General features: G+C 43.8%; 1 protein-coding gene and 1 pseudogene across 1 annotated transcript in view; both read left to right on the plus strand.

The window, feature by feature from the left end:
- Positions 1–20821, plus strand: part of tmc3 (transmembrane channel like 3) — an 84767-nt gene that overhangs the window by 14040 nt on the left and 49906 nt on the right. Inside the window, exons 7-8 of the mRNA XM_076110141.1 lie at positions 11244–11386; positions 18144–18291. Coding sequence (XP_075966256.1) covers positions 11244–11386; positions 18144–18291 — 291 coding nt within the window. The remainder of the gene's footprint in view (positions 1–11243; positions 11387–18143; positions 18292–20821) is intronic.
- LOC142969738 (uncharacterized) lies at positions 1824–5816 on the plus strand (annotated as a pseudogene).

Raw genomic sequence — 20821 nt, forward strand, 5'->3', positions numbered from 1 at the left:
CCCAAATGCCAGAACGGAAATGGGAAAAAGGGCTTTTGTGTACTCTGCACCCTCATCATGGAATATGTTGCAGAATGATTTAAAACTCAAAGAACTGATACCACTTACTGTTTTTAAATCTAAAATGAAAGAAATAGAGCCAGGTTCCCAAAAATGTCAATGTTTTCTGTCTGTAACTATGTGTTTCTTATGTTGCTGCCTGTCTTGGCCAGGTCTCCCTTGAAAAAGAGATTTTTAATCTCAATGGGACTCACCTGGTTAAATAAAGGTTTAAATAAAAAAATAAATAAATGGTGCTTGAGACGAGCAATAGCTTTGACAGCTCTTTTCCAGTCAGAAAACCTTGTCAGGTAGCAATGTCCAGTCCTCTTTTGCTTTGGTGTTGAGCACCTGGGCCTTTCAAAGTTCTGGATCGTTGTCAATAACCTCACTCACCTTGACGTCTTCTATGGGGAGCTCATTTTTCCACAGAAAATCTGGCCCATTAAACCAAGTTGAAGCGACAAGCTGATCTGCCTTTAGGCCTCTTGAAACTTGATCTGCAGGATTATCTTCGGAATGTACAAATCGCCATTGTTGTGGATCTGTAGTGGACTTGATTCTTTGGATTCTGTTCGCCACAAACACGTGGATTGTTTATAAACCCAAGAACAACCTTCGAGTCTGTCCAAAAATATTGTTGAAGACCATCTATTTCAAGCTCATTTCTGAGCATAACACTTGTCCTTACTGCTACTACTGCTGCAGATAACAAGTCGTGGTACTGTGGTCACCTTTGCGGGGGCAACACGTGCCTTACCCATGACCAACGAACAATGGACATCTCTATTAGTGTTGATTGCTCTGAGAAAAGTACACTCCCCATAGCCTGTGATGCTGGCGTCTGAGAAGTGGTGAAGCTCATACTGTTTGACATTCATGAAGTTTGCTGGAATATAGCACCTTCTGATCCTTACGTTAGACATGTTTTGAAGATCTTGTAGCCATGATTCCCACTGTGTCCTGAGCTCTTCTGGGAGTGACTCATCCCAACCGACCTTGTCTTGAGACAATTGTTGCAATATCTGCTTTCCCAGCATAATGAAAGTGGCTACGAACCCAGATGGAAGCTACTGTAGATAGCACTCCTCTTTTTGTCAGCAGGTGTTCCTTGACTGTAACTCTGAACTGAAAGTCATCAGAGGACACACACCATTGAACGCCGAGAGCTCTTTCCATGAGCGGCTCTCCCAAAGCCATATCAAGGTCTTTGACACTTTCAGCGCACTCTTCCTTTGGTATTGATTTCAATACATTCTTGCTGTTGGAAATTAACTTATGTAGTCTTAGCTTGCCTGTGCTGCAAAGCCCTCTTGCTTCCTTGACAAGATGGATTGCCTCAGCATCAGACGTTACACGTCCATCGTCAACATGAAAATTCCTTTGGATGAATTTAACAGTGTTTTGGTTAAATTGATCCTGACCTTCAGCGGCTAGATGTTTAAGACCAAAATTGGCACAGCCGGTTGAGGAGGCAGCCGCAAACAGATGGACTTTCATCCGGAAAATGAATGGTGGAGATGCTAGGTCACCATTCTCCCACCATAAGAACCTCAGGTAGTCTTGGTCTTCAGGCCTTACATCAAACTGATGGAACATTCGCGCCACATCACATATAATAGCAATCAGGCCCTTGCGAAACTTACAAAGAACTCCCACCAAGGTGTTTGTGAGCTCTGGCCCAGTAAGAAGGTGGTCATTCAATGATGTGTCTTGGAACCTTGCTGAACAATCGAAGACGACACATACTGTATCTTCCCAGGCTTTTGAGGGTGGTATACCCCATGGTGGGGAATATACCAGACTGGCTGATTGTTGAGTTCTTCTTCTGGAACCCACTCTGCATCACCACGAGCAATGATATATTTCATGAAGTTCACATAGTCTGAGCAGTATTTCTGGTCTCTCTTGAGCTTCCGTTCCAAGCACATTACACGCTGAACAGCACATGACTTATTATTGGGTAGATTTGGTCTGTCTTGTTTGAAAGGTTAGGGCATTGCCTAATTACCATCTTGTCTGTGTTTGATTCCATCTCTCAGCTTAGCCAAGAAGTGGCGATATTCCTGAGAGACAGTTGCCTCTTCTTCAACTATTTCACTGAAATCAGATGCTAGCACCTTAATTACATCATCTGGACACATAATTTCTTTGATCCGAGTCTTGCAAACATAGTGAACTTCACTTTTGAGCTTGACTGTTGGTTTGGGTTCAGGCGTCACTTGCCTTACAACGATGCGGTGACTTACTCCATAAGCATCGCTGTAGTGCTCTCGTGGGTCACCATAACTCACTATGCTCCAACCTAGTTGTTTTCTGAGCAAAAGATTGGTTTTCTTCCCCACATACGACTTCTCTAGGCATTAGCGTTTGTGGGCAATTGTACCCAATTGGGCAATTGGAGGAGCCTACACATCTCAAGGATATAGGAAGTCCAGTTTCAGCTTTTGCTTCAGACTGTTTTCAACTTCTGGAGCAAGAACTGAACTTCTGACTCACCCAGAATCTGATAGGTATTTTATTCTTGCTTCAACTAAGTTGTCTTTATAGCTGTACTTAGGCTTGCCTCAGTGGTGATTGGACTGAGTTTCTGCCTGTCTGAGGAGGTGTGATTTAGTCTCAGCTGCTGAATAGCTTTGCTTATTGCAAGGGAGGAGCCTACACTCCTGGCAGACAATCAGTAGATTGCTGTCCTTAAGCACTTCTGTAGGCTGGAAGCGTCAGCTTTCAAGCGTCTGGCAAACGAAGGCTAGGGCGAACAAAGGCAACTAGGCGACTTTTTCAAGCCCGACTTCGTCAAGCTAAGACTTCTCGAATGTGTAGTTATCTCATTTTTATTGTTCAAACCATGTGTTTGCATCCGATCTCGGTCCTATCTCGCTAACCTCATTTATCCTACTCTCTCAGCTCATGTTGAGCAAGTGGTATCGGGAGGGCTCTGGAATTGCCAGTTGGCAGTGCCGAAAGCTGAGTTTATCTCGGGCTACGCTTCCTTGCTCTCTCTCAGCTTTCTTGCTCTAACTGAGACCTGGATCACGCCAGAAAATACCACCACACCTGCAGCTCTGTCAGAAGTGTACTCTTTCTCTCACACTCCCAGAGCTGCGAGGCGGGGTGGTGGTACTGGCTTGCTAATTTCCCCAAAATGGAAATACACTCTTGTCTCGGTTCCTCAGTTCTCCCCGTCCTCTTTCGAATTTCATGCGGTTACTGTCACTTATCCAGTCAAGCTCACCATTGCTGTTGTGTATCGCCCACCAGGCCCTCTTGGGGAGTTCTTGGATGATCTCTACACATTAGTCTCACACTTCCATGATGATGGCTCCGCACTCATCCTGCTCGGAGACTTTAACATCCAGACTGATAAATTAGAACCGCTTCTTTCCTTCCTCTCCTCATTTGACCTTTACCCCGCCTCTTCTCCTCCTACCCACAAGGCCGGCAACCAGCTGGATCTTATCTTCACTAGACACTGTTCTACTGCTAACCTCTCCGTCACTCCCCTCCAGCTCTCTGACCACTATTTCATGTCTTACTCCCTCTCCCTCTCCTCTCCCCCCGTACTTCCACCACCTACCCACATGGTTTCTACCCGTAGTCATCTCCGCTCCCTCTCCCCGGCTGATCTTTCATCTTCTGTTACCTCTGCTCTCCCTGATCCTGAAGCCTTCTCTCTCCTATCCCCTGATATTGCTACTGATCTTCTCCTCTCCACCCTTTCCTCTTCTTTGGACAACCTCTGTCCCTTCACCTCCAGGCCTGCACGGCCAACCCCACCTGCCCCATGGCTGTCGGACTCAGTGCGTAATGACAGACGGAGCCTAAGAGAGACTGAGCGTAAATGGAGAAAAGGCAAACTCCCGGGGGACCTTCTTAACTTCTAAGCTCTTCTTTCCACTTTTTCCATCACGCTATCTACTGCTAAAGCTGCTTTCTTTCGCTCCAAAATCCTAACCTCTGCTTCCAATCCTAAAAAACTCTTAGAAACTTTCTCTTCACTCCTCCAACCCCCACCCCCTCCTCCTACTTCCTCCCTTCTCCCTGACGATTTCGCCAACTTCTTTGACAAGAAGGTAAACGATATCAGATCCTCCTTCTCTCAGCCCCCCTGTCCACTCTCTCCCTGTCCACCCTCTCTACCATCTCCAGCTCTTCCCCCACAGCTCTCCCTCCCCTCTCCATGCCCCATCTTACCCTATCTTGCTCCCCTCTCCCCTAACGAGGTCCTCAACCTTGTTACATCTAACCGCCCCACCACGTGCTCCCTTGACCCGATCCCCTCCCCTCTTCTTCAGTCTATTGAGACTGAACTCCTTCCTTTTCTCACCCACCTCATGAACACATCTCTTGTTTCAGGATGCTTTCCCACGGCTTTCAAGACTGCTGGAGTCACCCCCCTTCTGAAGAAACCATCACTTGACCCCTCTGATGTCAAGAACTTCAGACCGGTGTCTCTTCTACCCTTTCTTTCCAAAACACTTGAACGTGCTGTCTTTACTCAACTATCCTCCTATCTCCACCAAAACAACCTCTTGGACCCTCACCAGTCCGGGTTCAAAGTGGGTCACTCGACTGAGACAGCCCTCCTTGCGGTGACGGAGTCGCTTCATGCAGCGAGATCTAACTCTCTCTCCTCTGTCCTGATTCTCCTGGACCTGTCTGCGGCGTTTGACACTGTTAACCACCAGATCCTCCTATCCACCCTCGAGGGGATGGGCGTTTCAGGCTCTGCACTCTCCCTGTTTGCATCCTACCTGACAGGTCGATCCTACCAGGTGTCATGGAGGGGCTCTGTGTCGGAACCACGCATGCTGACTACGGGGGTTCCGCAAGGCTCAGTCCTGGGCCCCCTTCTCTTCTCGCTCTACACAACATCTCTGGGTTCTGTTATTCGCTCGCATGACTTCTCCTACCATTGTTATGCCGATGACACCCAGCTGGTCTTGTCATTTCCCCCCGGGGACACTCAAGTGGAGGCACGCATCGCTGCGTGCTTGGCTGACATCTCGAAGTGGATGACGACACACCACCTCAAGCTCAACCTGGACAAAACCGAGCTACTGTTCCTCCCGGGGAAGGGTTGCCCGCACCGAGACTTGTCCATCACCATTGATGATACCGTGGTGACGCCAACTCGGACTGCGAGAAACCTGGGTGTGACCCTGGATGACCAACTGTCGTTCTCAGCAAACATTGCATCGGTTACACGCTCCTGCAGATTCCTGCTCTACAACATCAGGAGGATTCGCCCCTTCCTCACTGATGAGACGGCGCAGGTGCTAATCCAGGCTCTTGTCATTTCCCGCCTGGACTACTGCAACTCACTACTTGCCGGAGCCCCAGCGTTGGCCATCAGACCTCTGGAGCTTGTCCAGAAAGCTGCAGCTCGCCTGGTGTTCAATCGCCCCAAGTTCTCCCACACAACTTGCCTTCTCCGTTCTCTACACTGGCTACCTGTAAGAGCCCGCATCCAGTTTAAGACTCTGGTGCTAGCCTACAGGGCAGTGAAAGGAACAGCTCCTTCCTATCTCCAGGCCATGGTCAAGCCCTACACCCCGGCCCGACCACTTCGCTCTGCTACCTCGGGGCGACTGGTTGCCCCGTCGCTCAGAGGTCCCTGCGGCCGATCGACCCGGTCGCGGCTGTTTTCTGTCCTGGCCCCACAGTGGTGGAATGAACTCCCCACTGACGTCAGGACGGCAGAGTCGCTGCCCATCTTTCGGCGCAGGCTGAAAACTCACCTCTTCAAGAAGGCCTACCCTTCCGCTTAGCACTTACTTAGCATCTACTGTATTCATACTAGCTTATTGCACTTATTGTTTTTATATTAGCTTGTGGCACTTATTGCATTCGTTTGTTTCTGCACTGTACGTTGGCTCTGGTTTATGCTCTTTGATGCTTGTTTGAGGTAGGGACATGCACTTATTACTTCTGGTGACTAGTTGTTCTCTCGAAAACCGATGTTGAATACACTTATTGTAAGTCGCTTTGGATAAAAGCGTCTGCTAAATGACTGTAATGTAATGTAATGTAATGTACCCGATCAGCAGACCAATTTCACATTCTTTTGGTGGCGCAATGTGTTCTGCAAGATCCTCCAAATGAGGCCATGCCATTGCGGTCTCTGGAGTTGGGATATGTGTCCAATTAGCAGGGATAAATTCACAAGTGTAAGTTGTTGGCACTGTGATCTTCTTAGAGGAGAATAGCCCTCTTATTTCTAGGCCTTTGAGTCTTTTACAGGGTACAATTGTCCTTTTTGACGACATTGTAGATAGTTTCAGCTTCACTTGTTCTGTGTTTGTATCTAGAATATTTGCCACTTCCTCAAGAATGAATGAAGAGTCACTTTGGGAATCTAGCAGAGCATAGACAAGAACTTCCTTGCTTGAATCATTTTGTGTTGACACATAGACAGGTACTATCGCTGAAGTCTGTGTAATATTGCCATCTTGCACAACTCTGTTAGATGTGGTTTCCTTGATAACTTGTTGTAGTTGTGTTGACTGTGGATTTCTTTCCTTGCTATAACTTATTTCCTTACAATGTTCTCTCCTTGGTTTTTGTTCTTGTTTTGAGCGATCTTCGTGTAGCCATGTAGGATGACGTTTTGAACAGGTGTCACAGACCATCCGGCTACTGCAGCTCTTGGATTGATGGCCAGGACTCAAACATCCGAAGCATAGTCTCTCACTCTGAATGACTGGCCTTTCAATAAGTTTGCAGCACTTGTGTAAACTGTGTCCTAATTTCTTACAAAACACACATGTGACTGTTTCTTTCACTGGTGTTGGTCATGTAGATCTTGGCACCTACAGTTTTGTTCTTGAAGGCCACTATGGTTTGGTTCTTGATCTTTGCTTTATCAGGTTCACTCTGTCATAATGCATGGTAAGATGTTATAAGGTTGCACGCAATACTAGCTTCCATTGTCAGGAATGTCACAAAATAGTTAAAGCTGTTGAACCTTCTGTGTTCCATCTGGTACTTAACCAGTCGGATAGTTTGGCTTTGGTTCGTTTTTGATTCTCAATATCATCATTAAGAACATTTAGACTCTCGTTGTGAGCAATAGCGGATTCACAACTGCGTAAAAAGTCCACACATTTTTTTAACTCAGCCCTCTCCCTCGAGGCTATTATTGGCCAAGCATGTAATTTGTCTCGGAAGGCTTTGGCAATTACATAAAGCTTGCCATATCGTTCATTGAGCAGGTCCCATGCTGAGTGTTATGAATCTTCTGAATCAATCAGAAAATTACCTTCTAAGGCCTCTGTAGCTGCTCCTCCCACATATTTCTGAAGGAAGAAGATTTTCTCTGCAGTTGGAATATTTTTCATCTCAATTAGTGTCTGAAAGGACGACTTCCAATTATTAAACTTGAGTGGATCCCCACTAAAGATTGTAGGCTCTGGAATGGGCAGCTTATTTGCTGATATAGCCTCAGCCAGTACTTTCACAAGCTCTCCCATGTTGTTTTGAAGCACACCTCATGGAGCCACATGTGTTAGTGATTGTGGGTGGTGATACACAGGGTTCACCTGATTACTTGCTTGCTCAAGCGTAGACAGCTCAGAGTTATGTGGTATAAGCCTTTGATCTGGATATAACTAATTTTCATCATAGACTTGAAGCCTTGCTCTGGCTGCATTCAGTCTTTGTAGCTCCTCCAAACGCTCAAGCTCACTTTTCAAGTCCTCTACAGACTTTTTTCTCGTAGCATTCTCTTGTTGTTTCTTAAAGAGAGCAGCTTCTTGTCGCTCCTTTTCTATCCTACGTTCAGTCTCTTACCTTTCTCCTTGAAGACAGCGAGTTATTGCAGCTGCTTCTTGGTCTGCAACTATCAGCTTGTTCTCAATTTCAAGTCTTTGCAGCTTCTCTTGGTGGCACTCTTGCTCAGCCATAATCTTCAACACAGCTTTGGTGGCTGCATACTCGGCAGCAGCTTCTTGTCTTTTAACTGAGGATACATTAGAGCGAATGGAAATAGCCTTAGAACACTTGGAGTCTGGAGATGAAACACTGGAAATCGTAGATGTAAATACAGAGCTTGCATCCGGCCAAATCAGTCCCTCCTCTGTTCCTTGAATTTGAGACTGAGCGTTGTGTACAACAATCTTGGTGACTGATATGCATTTGTCCAGCTTGCTGTCAATCCTTCAATATTCATCATAAACATTATTCAGTTCAGATAATTTCCTTTGAATAGTACTGATGTGTTCTTGGAGGATGTTACTGGAATCCTGTTTTGTTACAGATTTTTTAGCCACCTTAGTTATTGCTTTCCAGCATTCGTAAATACTGTCAAAGCGAAGCAGCAGCTCTTTTGTTTTTTCTTTCTGAAATTCTCTTCCTTTTTCTGTTAATATGCGGTCTCTTTCACTTCGTTGAGGCTCTTCAGTATACTCCTTGTTGTACAACACTAGACTCATCCATCTGCTCTGTCTCTGCCACTTGTTCTATGAGTGTGCATACACACTGACTCTCTTTACTTGTTTGTGACATTTCAAATTATTTGAAAGTGAGCTGTACAGAATCAAGTTGTCTCAAATAAGTAGTGCAGTTCACAACAAACATTTTACAAAAATACTCAAGAGAATATGATATATTAAATTAGGTCTGGAAAAGATTACAGTCACTTACAGTTGACAAAATATTAAACCATTAATACAAAACCTCCCTCCAAATGCCAGCTTTCTTAAAACACACAAAAATCTTCTTTTCTTAAGTAAATCAATTATCTCTTTTCAATGAAATAATGAATGATTAATCAGCCGTAACACTAAATCACTTACATTAATGCCCCTTCATATCTTGTGAAACACTGTTATGTTAATTGGCTACACAGCCCCTTGTAGTCTTTTTTTAGTTTTTCAATCCTTGTGGCACCTTTCAGAACACAAACTTAAGTGTCTGACTTATGGATGTCTTTATGAAAAAACAGATGAACTTTGTGTCCTTCAACGCTAAACAGTGGCTGATCTGTGATTCCGTCTTGACGAGCTCTCGGTCACGAGCAGGTCAGGGAAAGTTCATGCAGGTCCAAGTTTGACTGTCACTCCCTCCAGGAAATACACAACACCTTAGTTCTTCTGTTACTCATGGATTTATTCGTTTTACGTGCATCTCAGTCAACACCACCGTCATCAATCCACCGTCGAACTGTTCAAATACATTTCAACATACAAAATAAGCTGGCATTAACATTACACAAAAAAACAGTTTCCACGCAAATATGCACGACGAACAGTTAACATAAATAACATACCTCGCTGGCTGCACATAACCGAGAGGGAAATGAGTCCACTTGAAAAACATGAATCTTCAAAAGCAAACACTAACACTTAAACTTAAATCTTTGAGCGGAGTATATCGACTTCTGCCGCTTCACATGTTGCAACAACTAAATGTGTCCCAGCACAACATAGGACGTAAAAATAGTTCCCATCAAGTATAAAACCAAACAAAAGTCCATATTCATGAAAAGAAGTTGTACAAATAATAATATGTAAACAAACATATAAAAATTTTTTTATGGCAGTTAAAGGTAGAGCAGGTCGTCCTCAATCAGAGGGTTGGTGGTTTGATCCCCGGCTCCGCTAGTCCATGTCGATGTGTCCTTGGGTAAGACACTTAACTCCAAATTGCTCCAGTAGCTGTTCCTACGGTGTATGAATGGTAGCCCCTGCCATCAGTGTATGAATTGGTGTTAATGGGTGAATGAGAACATGTAGCGTTAAAGCACTTTGAGTGGTCGAGAGACTAGAAAAGAACTATACAACTCCAGTCCATTTACCATTTAACCCAAAAAGCTTTATTTGTTTTCTCCTGTTTGTCTAGACCTAAATAAGGATCTCCCTAAAATTAGAAGTCATATGAAGTTGCTTCACAATTGTCCCCAGTGCTAAATCGCAACTGCTGAATGGTAAAAAAAATGAATGTACAAATGCCAAATGACGAATTTAATTGATAGACATCAATCAATAATATGAGTCACTGATTCTACCTGGTCACATGCAATCCTTTCCATTTATTTTTGTTTCATCGTAATTCATTGTACTCTTCATCGTATTCTTTATTCATTCCATATATTTTGTTTATTTTATTGTTTATTAATTTATTTTCTGTTTAGTTGTTTAATTATGTAGTTAGTCCAATAAATATTTCATTTATAAAGAACTTGATCATTTGATTCTTGTGTATATGAAATAATAGGTCCTTGTAAACCATGACAAGAACTCCTTATCAACCCTGAGTTTGAGATTTAATTGATTAATATCAAATATTTCAAAGTTTTCTCTATTTTATTGGTTGGCTTCCTAAATTGAATATAATGTTGAATTATGTTACTTACACTAATGGTGTCTTACGAGTATCATCGTTCTTTTTTTATACAAATGAATTGGTTTATGATTCATAATTGAATAATTGTTAACCTTTACATATTTGATATTAATTATTATTTATTAAATTAGCTTCAAGCAATAAAACTACATATGTATCTGACGAGATCCATCAAACAGATTTAGCATTCATGATGATCTCTAGTGATTCTGTTTGCCTAACTGTTAATGTTGTTAGACTGCATACTTCATACTCTATATCAGGGGTCTTCAACGTTTTTCAGGCCAAGGACTCCCAAACTGATAGAGAGATGGAGCAGGGACCCCCGACTATATATATTGTATAAAATTGTGTTTTATATTAAACTGGGCCTAGTGCCATGTATAAACATACCTCTTTATTGTGCATTCAATACTAAGCTATTCAAATAATACACAGGTTCATATATTCATGTTTTTATTTTAAACATGTGCAAGGTACAGTGAGCAGGGAGGCCGTGCCACTGCCATTTATAAACATACCTTGTCAGCTGATACCAATGCCAATATCAGCATTGTCTGTCAATTGCATGATAATCATGCATACAAGCTATTCAAATTGATGTTTTCATTTTAAACATAAATGTGGAAACGAAAAATGAGTGATGGCCTATTAGTGCCACTGCTATGCATAAACATACCTGTTATCTTGCATACAATACTGAACTATTAAAATAATGGACAGATTCATGTTTAGAGAAATAAAAAACCCTGTTGAAGACCTCTGCTATAGATGTAGTTGTATACTGTAGATGTAGATGTGCTGTACTGTCTTGTTGTTTTCTTGTCAACATGTGTTGTGTGTGTGTTTGATCTCCACAGGGCTACCTGCAGTACTCTGTGTTATTCTATGGTTACTATGGCAGGCTGAGGAAAATTGGCAGTGCAGGGTACCGGTTGCCCCTCGCCTACTTCCTGGTTGGGATGGCTGTCTTTGCCTACAGTTTCATCATCCTTTTAAGAAAGTAATCATTAAGCTCTTTACAACTCATACTGACATGATAATGATTTGATCATAGAAATGGCCTGGTCACACCAGCATTTAAAACTGCAAAGTTAAGGAGCAAATGTAATTCATCTTTAATGGAGCTGCAATCAGCAGATCAGCTCACAAGGGGGAATTAAGTAAACAAAAATCTCGGTCTGAGAGTTCAACTTGAGGGAACTTTGTCATGCAAATGTGTGCTGTTGACCAAGTGCAAGCCATCTAGACAGTGCAGACATTTGAGGAGACGGAGAGTCTGAAACAGAGGAAGCTGTTAAAGCTCTTGAGACTATCTAGAACTAGCATGTTCCCAACTGGCTCTGTGTTTTGTTTAGGTAACACAACTACTTGGTTAGGAAAAAGTTGTGGTTTGTGTTGAAATAAGCTCATTTGCAGCGGTCTCATGGGTGAAAGTTCTTTGTTTGTTTGACCTGTTCATCCATGGAGCTTTCTTCCTATCTTTATTTAAGAATGTGTTTTTTTTCACATTCAGATTTTTAATCAGAATCAGAACCAATGCATTCCCTTAAAACCCTGTACTAACACTCAAATAGCATCTGCTTCAGTTTGGCAATTTCGGCATCGCCATCATGGATTACGGCCAATGCCATGTTGTTTTCCTTGCAACCAATGTTCGGAAGTTACCATATTTGGAATGCGGAGGAGAGACTTTTGGCGGCAGCGACCTGTCAATCACACAGTAAGTCACCCTAAAGCATTCTCCGCTTTATGGTCTATTTTTTACCCTAAAATGGACCATAATTTACTAAATGAACATCATGCTGTATTGAAGAAGACTTGCGATTGAGACCATAAACCCAATTTTACAATGTTTACTCAGGGAATAAATCAAGTGAGGAGGACTTCTTTTTGCAACCAGAGTAGTCGCCTCCTACTGGTCAGTAGAGAGAATGCAAGTTTTAAGACACTTCTGCATTGGTTCACTCGGCAGAACCGGAGGTTGCCGTCTGACAACAACCCTGTCAATATTCCCCAACCAATAGAATGCCATTGCAGGTGTAGTGTTGACCAATTAAATGATACCTGCCTCATTGTGGGTGAGTTTGCTTTACTAGAGTGTCCCTGACGGGCGGTTACTCTTTGACCTGGTTTATCCACTTCAAGGCTTTATTTTATTGCTCTCTTTACCACTTTTGGAATAAAATTAGTTATATATAAAACAGCGAGTCGCCAGTACTTTTTTCTTTTACTATAACAGCTACATCGGCCTCCTGTGCTAGAGAGGAACAAATAGTGGTGTCGGCATAGTTAGAGTTACTGTCAAAGGTAGCCGCCGCATATGCTATTGAGCATCTTTTCATGCCTGTGGGGAGAAGAACCAGTCCAACATGTATGAGTACTGAACCAACGGGCAAAGGAACTCAAAACCAGACTCAGGAGACATGTCGGTTGAATGTACGACCTGGATCTCTTTCTCTCCAATAATATCTTATCGATCTTGATGGCTACAGAGATTAGGGAATCCAAGTCAGCTGGTAATTCAAGGGTAGCTACTGGTCCTTTGAAGAGTGAGACAAACCATGGAGAAAGTTGTCAAACTGGGCAAAAGAGTTCCAGTCCCTCTCAGCTGCAATGTTGTGGAACTCGATTGCGTAGTCAAAGACTCTCCTCTTCCCCTGATGCAGACCCATGAGTGCCCTGGCTGCCTCTCGTCCCGGTGCAGTATCCTGGAAGAACCTGGTAAGTCCCTCTTCCTGCTGATGAATGCGCCTTCTTTGAGCCTGCAGCACGGCTCACACAGAATCCGAGTCCACTGAGTCCATGTTGGCCAGTTGATACATCCGTGCTGAACCAATGGGGAAAAGGACTCAAAAGCTAACTCAGGAGACAGATCAGTAGTAAGTAAAAACACTTTATTGAAGCAGGGTTTGGTACACAGGAGATCAGTCAGGATAAGGCGAAAGTACAAAATCGATAGGCTGAGGCAAAGTCCAAAAATCCCAAAACAGGTCTAACACTAGAGACTAACACTGGGACAGAGAACAGAAAAGCTGGAACACTACCCACAAGGAGTCCAGACAAACTGGCACGGACAAAAGGGAGCAAACAGACTAAATACACAACAGAGGAAGGGTAATCAGGAGCAGGTTAGGCCAATCAATGCTGGGCAGGTAATCACACAGGCAAGAAAAATACAAGGGCAGGAAGTGAAGACTGAAGCGAGAGACAACCGGTAAGTGTCAAAATATAACAGGAAACATGCTGTTGTAGTTTATGACCTTAGCATTAGGCTTCTACAATAGTCAATAGCAATTCCACTGACAATAATGCTATACAGGTGCTGGTCATATAATTAGAATATCATCAAAAAGTTGATTTATTTCACTAATTCCATTCAAAAAGTGAAACTTGTCTATTATATTCATTCATTACACACAGACTGATATATTTCAAATGTTTATTTCTTTTAATTTTGATGATTATAACTGACAACTAAGGAAAATCCCAAATTAAGTGTCTCAGAAAATTAGAATATTACTTAAGACCAATACAAAGAAAGGATTTTTAGAAATCTTGGCCAACTGAAAAGTATGAACATGAAAAGTATGAGCATGTACAGCACTCAATACTTAGTTGGGGCTCCTTTTGCCTGAATTACTGCAGCAATGCGGCGTGGCATGGAGTCGATCAGTCTGTGGCACTGCTCAGGTGTTATGAGAGACCAGGTTGCTCTGATAGTGGCCTTCAGCTCTTTTGCATTGTTGGGTCTGGCATTTCGCATCATCCTCTTCACAATACCCCATAGATTTTCTATGGGGTTAAGGTCAGGCGAGTTTGCTGGCCAATTAAGAACAGGGATACCATGGTCCTTAAACCAGGTACTGGTTGCTTTGGCACTGTGTGCAGGTGCCAAGTCCTGTTGGAAAATGAAATCTGCATCTCCATAAAGTTGGTCAGCAGCAGGAAGCATGAAGTGCTCTAAAACGTCCTGGTATACGGCTGCGTTGACCTTGGACCTCAGAAAACACAGTGGGCCAACACCAGCAGATGACATGGCACCCCAAACCATCACTGACTGTGGAAACTTTACACTGGACCTCAACCAACGTGGATTGTGTGTCTCTCCTCTCTTCCTCCAGACTCTGGGACCCTGATTTCCAAAGGAAATGCAAAATTTACTTTCATCAGAGAACATAACTTTGGACCACTCAGCAGCAGTCCAGTCCTTTTTGTCTTTAGCCCAGGCGAGACGCTTCTGACGCTGTATGTTGTTCAAGAGTGGCTTGACACAAGGAATGCGACAGCTGAAACCCATGTCTTGCATACGTCTGTGCATAGTGGTTCTTGAAGCACTGACTCCAGCTGCAGTCCACTCTTTCTGAATCTCCCCCACATTTTTGAATCGGTTTTGTTTCACAATCCTCTCCAGGGTGCGGTTATCTCAATTGCTTGTACACTTTTTTCTACCACATCTTTTCCTTCCCTTCGCCTCTCTATTAATGTGCTTGGACACAGAGCTCTGTGAACAGCCAGCCTCTTTTACAATGACCTTTTGTGTCTTGCCCCCCTTGTGCAAGGTGTCAATGGTCGTCTTTTGGACAACTGTCAAGTCAGCAGTCTTCCCCATGATTGTGTAGCCTACAGAACTAGACTGAGAGACCATTTAAAGGCCTTTGCAGGTGTTTTGAGTTAATTAGCTGATTAGAGTGTGGCACCAGGTCTCTTCAATATTGAACCTTTTCACAATATTCAAATTTTCTGAGATACTGAATTTGGGATTTTCCTTAGTTGTCAGTTATAATCATCAAAATTAAAAGAAATAAACATTTGAAATATATCAGTCTGTGTGTAATGAATGAATATAATAGACAAGTTTCACTTTTTGAATGGAATTAGTGAAATAAATCAACTTTTTGATGATATTCTAATTATATGACCAGCATCTGTATACCACGGCACCCAGGGCCCCGTTCCTCGTACCTGGCTAACTAAGTTAGCCGGATAATTTTCAGGATAAGATTACATAAATCAGGCTTTTCGGTTAAACGAAGCAAGTTTGGCAAAATCACCATAGCAACACATCCATAAACTTGAACCTGCTCCAGTGCAGGCTAACTTAAGTTAGCTGGATAAGCTTGCCACTCCCCCGGAAAAAAATGGCAGCTCCCTTCCTGAGAGATCCCATTGATGAAGGAGCGATATTAGTTAGATTAGCGTTTTATAGGGAGAGTTCTTCGACATCGCCAAGATCCGTTATCACATCATGATGACTTCCTATACGAGCGCTATCGATTCTGCCGACAAGGAATCATTTATTTACAAGACATTCTCGAGCCATACATTGCGAACACCACACGCCGCAGCCGAGCATTGACTGTCTCACAGACTGTATGCATAGCTTTGCGCTTTTTTGCGAGTGGTACATTTTTGTACAGTGTCGGCGATGCGGAGAACATCGGGAAAGCCGCTGCATGCCGTGCTGTTCATAAAGTTTATTTACCGCTTAAGAAACTTATGGATGTGTTCATTACATTACCATGGCATATATTGTATTGACTCACCATTCTGAATAATGTTTTTGTGCTTAGTTTTTACTTGCTCCCATGTCCTCTTGATGGCTGGGTTGCAACTACATGGGGGTTGAAAGCACTCATAATTATATGACAGTGTTATTAGTACACCATAGCATATCATTATTGTAGAAAATGATTAAGGTGGACTCATGATAAGAATAGAGAGAATCACACACAATTTCTTTTCACTGCTTCAATTGATTGAATTTCTGATTGTGAATAATACATACATACATACTGATCTGCCCACACAGATTCGCACACACATATTCAAACTCCTAGTTCTATATGGTAATCTACACATGCATGTATATACACATATAGTACATGATACATAAGCGCATACAGTACATATATCCTCATAAGTATCTATTAATTCGTGTCAATTAGATACTCTTTGGGCTTGTTTTTATCTACTTATTCTGAAAGAGTTGAGATAATTATTTTCGCTATATCTTATTCGATGATGCATTCCATTAAGCCTACTGCCAGCAGGCACGTTTAAAGAAATATAATCTGATTGATTGGAGTGATGAGGCACTTAAAATTAGCCTATACATTTTCCCAACACTTATGCATTTAACTTGTCTGCGATATTTTGCCATGCTTCTTGTCTAGCCCTCGCAGCGGTGGCAGTGTTAGATTTTGCCATGATTATGGTCTTGAATTCCTCATATGCGTTCATGATCATCTCCTGCTCGTCAGTGGAGAAAAAAGAGGCTCTTTCTTTGAGTTTATTTGCCATTGTACTGTTAGAAAATCATGGTTTCGGTGATCGACACTTCCCCCTTTTGAAGTAGGACGGGCACGCGCAATTATCCTGATTACTGAAGTCTGGTTCGAATTAACGAGATTGTTTGAGCGCGGATCAGCGTTTGAGAAACCGAGATAGCCTGACTTCAATCATCGGGTTCATTTAAGCTGGCTAATAGGACATTTGATCGACTTAGTTGAACCACGTACGAGGAACGGGGCCCAGACCTTCACTTACAAAAACATAGCAAAAGCACTACAGAGCTAACTTTAACTATGCAGTTTTAGCTAGCTTTAGAAAGCTAATGGCTCGCTCTCTGTGTGCAACTGTGAACAAGATGCGGTTGATTCATGGCATCCTTGTCAGTGTACAGCAAAATGGTTCGTTGTATTTAGTATATCGTAAAGGAAAAAATGAAGGCATTGGTCAGACACCCAAGCAACAATCAGACTATCATTTTATTTCAAAAGTTGTAAAGGAAGCAAGGGAAGTACCTACTGATGCCGTGGAGGGCCAGGTTAAAGAATAACCACCCATCAGGAACACCATAAGAAGAAAAGTGAACACATCCGCAATGAGGCAGGGATCATTTCATTGGTCAACACTAAACCTGGCATTCTATTGGTTGGGGAAACAATCCAAGAGCATATGAGAAATCTGAGTGCAGATGTTTCACGAGCACGTAGAAGCAGCCTGAAGAGCTGGAGCTGGAACTGGAGAGCTTTACAAAATCTGAAGTGAAATCAACAAGTCATGCTCTCAAATAAAAAAACACACAATCTTGAATAAAGGTAGAAAAAAAGCTCAATATCCATCCACCCCAACCTCCTATACACAGACCTTGCCGCTCTTTATACCTCGTGACTTCCTTAGAAGCCACCCTGCATGCCCTGGCTCAAGATAACGTGGGTTATATACGGACTGTAGTGTATTCCTTTTTGCAGATGTAAGTACTAAGACTGAATGAGAAGGGCAATGTTCATTACACCCCACACTAAAAATGTAGTGGACAAGACTGACCAACATATCTAAGAATGATACATTCATAATATTATCATTTTTAGAGCTTTAACAATAATGGAAATAGTGTCCATGTTGAAAAATAGCAAAGTAACCCTTCAAGAGTAGTTGGTTTGACCTGAGGGAGTCCCCATAAGAACGGGCATGTGAATTCAGGGAGGTATGATACATTTTGCAAAGGTCACAAATGTAAATATATCCTGAGGGTGGCGCCAGAGGAAAGGTTCACAAAATCATTTATTCTCCAGGAATCAAAAATATCCAAATATTTATGCAAATCTGGACAGAGTTTGTCGAGAATCTCACTGTGAACTAAAGTGTTGGACTGGACGACTGACTGATCACCCAACTAGCATCAGCGTCCTAAAATTATAGCGTTGATAATGTATTGTATGGTTTGATAACATGATGTGGATAAACTCCTGCAGAATGGCCAAGAACTCTCGTCTGAGCCTGGCCAGTGCCTCCGATGAGAACTTCACGTTCTGCTGGAGAGTTTTCTGTGCCTGGGATTACCTGATAGGAAACCCAGAGGCCGCAGAGAGCAAAGGGGCTGCCATTGTCAACAACATCAGGGTCAGAGGCACACTTGAACACACTGCACACTCAGATTGTACATATCCAGTAACACGTACTGTTGCAACCCGGGGGACGTGGAGGCGAGATTCAGAGATAAAACAGGTGACTCAGAGACAGTAACCATGTAACAAAAAGTGTCCTTTAATAAACAGGGTGGGGTAAAGGGGGATAGGGTCAAACTCAACAAAAGATTCCTCCCGGTCGGGGTCTTTGGCCTTCGGTCTACACCCAGTGTGAGACGATTCCTCCGTCCTGTTTGGGCAGAGCAGAGGAGAGAGGTGAGTCCGCTGAATTACCTCCGGTCTGCTGAAGCTCCTCTCCAGAGGTGCAGGAGATCCTCGTATTCTTCTGCCCAGTCTGTCTGCCGCTGCTGCTTCACAGCCCTGGGAACATGTGCTCATTCTAATTAGCTCATGGGCCGCAGGTGTGACCACTGCCACGTGCCTAGTGGCTGCAGCACCTGCACCGGATAGTATACTCCCTCTATCACCTCCCCCAACCTGAGCTTGGGGATCCGCCTCCTGTGCTGTGTCTGCTTGGCTTTTCCCCCTGGTTTGCCACACACCTCCTCCTAGGTGGGGGCTAGGAGCGTCGACGAACCAGCATTCCTCTCTCCTGGACAGGGCATCCGCATTTCCATTGGCTTTTCCAGGCCTGTGCTCAACAGAAAAATTAAAGCTTTGCAATTGAAAGAACCACCGTGTAACTCGTGCATTAGTGTCCTTGGCTGTTGACATCCATCTTAATGGTGCATGATCTGTTACCAGAGTGAATTTTCTGCCCAGGAGGTAATATCGTAGCTTGGTTAGCGCCCATTTAATTGCCAGACATTCCTTCTCTACAGTTGAATAGTTCCTTTCATGTTTTAGCAACTTACGGCTAATATAGGTCACTGGGTGTTCTTCCCCTCCCCTAACCTGGGACAGCACCGCTCCAACCCCTGATCCTGAGGCATCTGCATGGACTCCGAAGGGCAGGACTTTATGGTGATATAGGCCCTCCAGGGTAGCAAAGGCCGTCTTTTTCTTGCCTCCTTCTGTGAGGGGAACCTGCCAGTAATCCTTGGTGAGGTCAAGAGTGGACACAAACCGTGCTGGGCCTAATCGCTCGATTAGCTCATCAACTCTCGGCATGGGGTAGGCATCAAATTTTGAGATTTCATTCAATTTCCTAAAATCATTGCAGAATCCATCAGTGCCATCCGATTTGGGAGTTAGAACAATTGGGCTGGACCAGGCACTATGTGACTCCTCAATAACCCCCATTTCCAACGTCTTTCTCACCTCTTCCTTGATGGTCTTCCTTTTTGCCTCTGGGATGCGATAGGGCCGGAGCCTCACCTTCTTTCCTGGCTCGGTGATTATGTCATGCTGGATCACATCGGTGCGTCCAGGTAGGTCAGAAAACACATCCTAGAACTGACTGGTCAGTTCCACCACGTCTTGTCGGTGGGCCGGGCCCAACTGGGGGCCTAGAGGTACCTGTGAAGGGACAGGGTCTGGGATTTCAACGGTTAATGTTGCCATCGGAACACCGTCAGGGGCATGCCATTTCTTTAACAGATTGATGTGATAGATTTGACAGGTCTTCCTTCTCCCAGGTTGTCTCACCTTATAGTTAACCTCGTTCACCCTCTCAATCACTTCATAGGGTCCATGCCACTTGGCCAGGAACTTACAGTCAGCCGTTGGAACCAGGACAAACTAACCAGGCTGGAACTCCCGCACTTGAGCTTTCCGGTTGTAGATTCGGGCTTGAGCGTGTTGTGCTTGCTGCATATGCTCCCGCACTAGGGGCCATATTTTACCCATCCTCCCTTGCATCTGGTCCACATACTCTATTATGGAGCGGTGGGGTGATGGCTGTTGCTCCCAGGCTTCTTTAGCCAGATCCAGCATGCCCCTGGGTCTCCGTCCATACAGCAACTCGAACGGCGAAAACCCTGTGGAAGCCTGTAGAACTTCTCGGATTGAAAACAAGACAAAGGGGATTAGTTGGTCCCAGTTCTTCCCATCCACATCAATAGTATTCCTCAGCATTTGTTTTAGTGTGTTATTAAAACGTTCTACGAGGCCATCTGTCGGTGGGTGGTACACTGAGGTTCTTATTTGGCTCACCTTCAACAACTTGCACATCTCCTTCATGACCCGAGACATGAAGCAGCTTCCCTGGTCGGTTAGGACTTCTTTTACAATGCCAGCTCGACTAAAGAGTAGGAATAATTCCCTGGCAACTGCCTTAGCATTTGCAGTGCGTAATGGGACTGCCTCTGGGTAGCGGGTGGCATAATCCATGATGACCAGGATGTAACGATGCCCCCTACTGGACTTTGGCAGGGGTCCTACTATATCCATGGCCACTCTATGGAAGGGGACATCAATTAAGGGTAACGGGATCAAGGGATTCTGATAGTGTACCTTTGGAGTGGTCTTCTGGCACTCCCGGCAGCTTTTGCAATAATCCTGGACCGCCCTCTTCACCCCAGGCCAGTAGAAGCGACCCAGGATTCGGTCGTAGGTCTTCTCTG

The sequence above is a fragment of the Anarhichas minor genome, unplaced genomic scaffold (assembly GCF_050575085.1).
Source record: "Anarhichas minor isolate MPS153535 unplaced genomic scaffold, ASM5057508v1 ptg000042l, whole genome shotgun sequence".
Taxonomy (NCBI): Eukaryota; Metazoa; Chordata; class Actinopteri; order Perciformes; family Anarhichadidae; genus Anarhichas; species Anarhichas minor.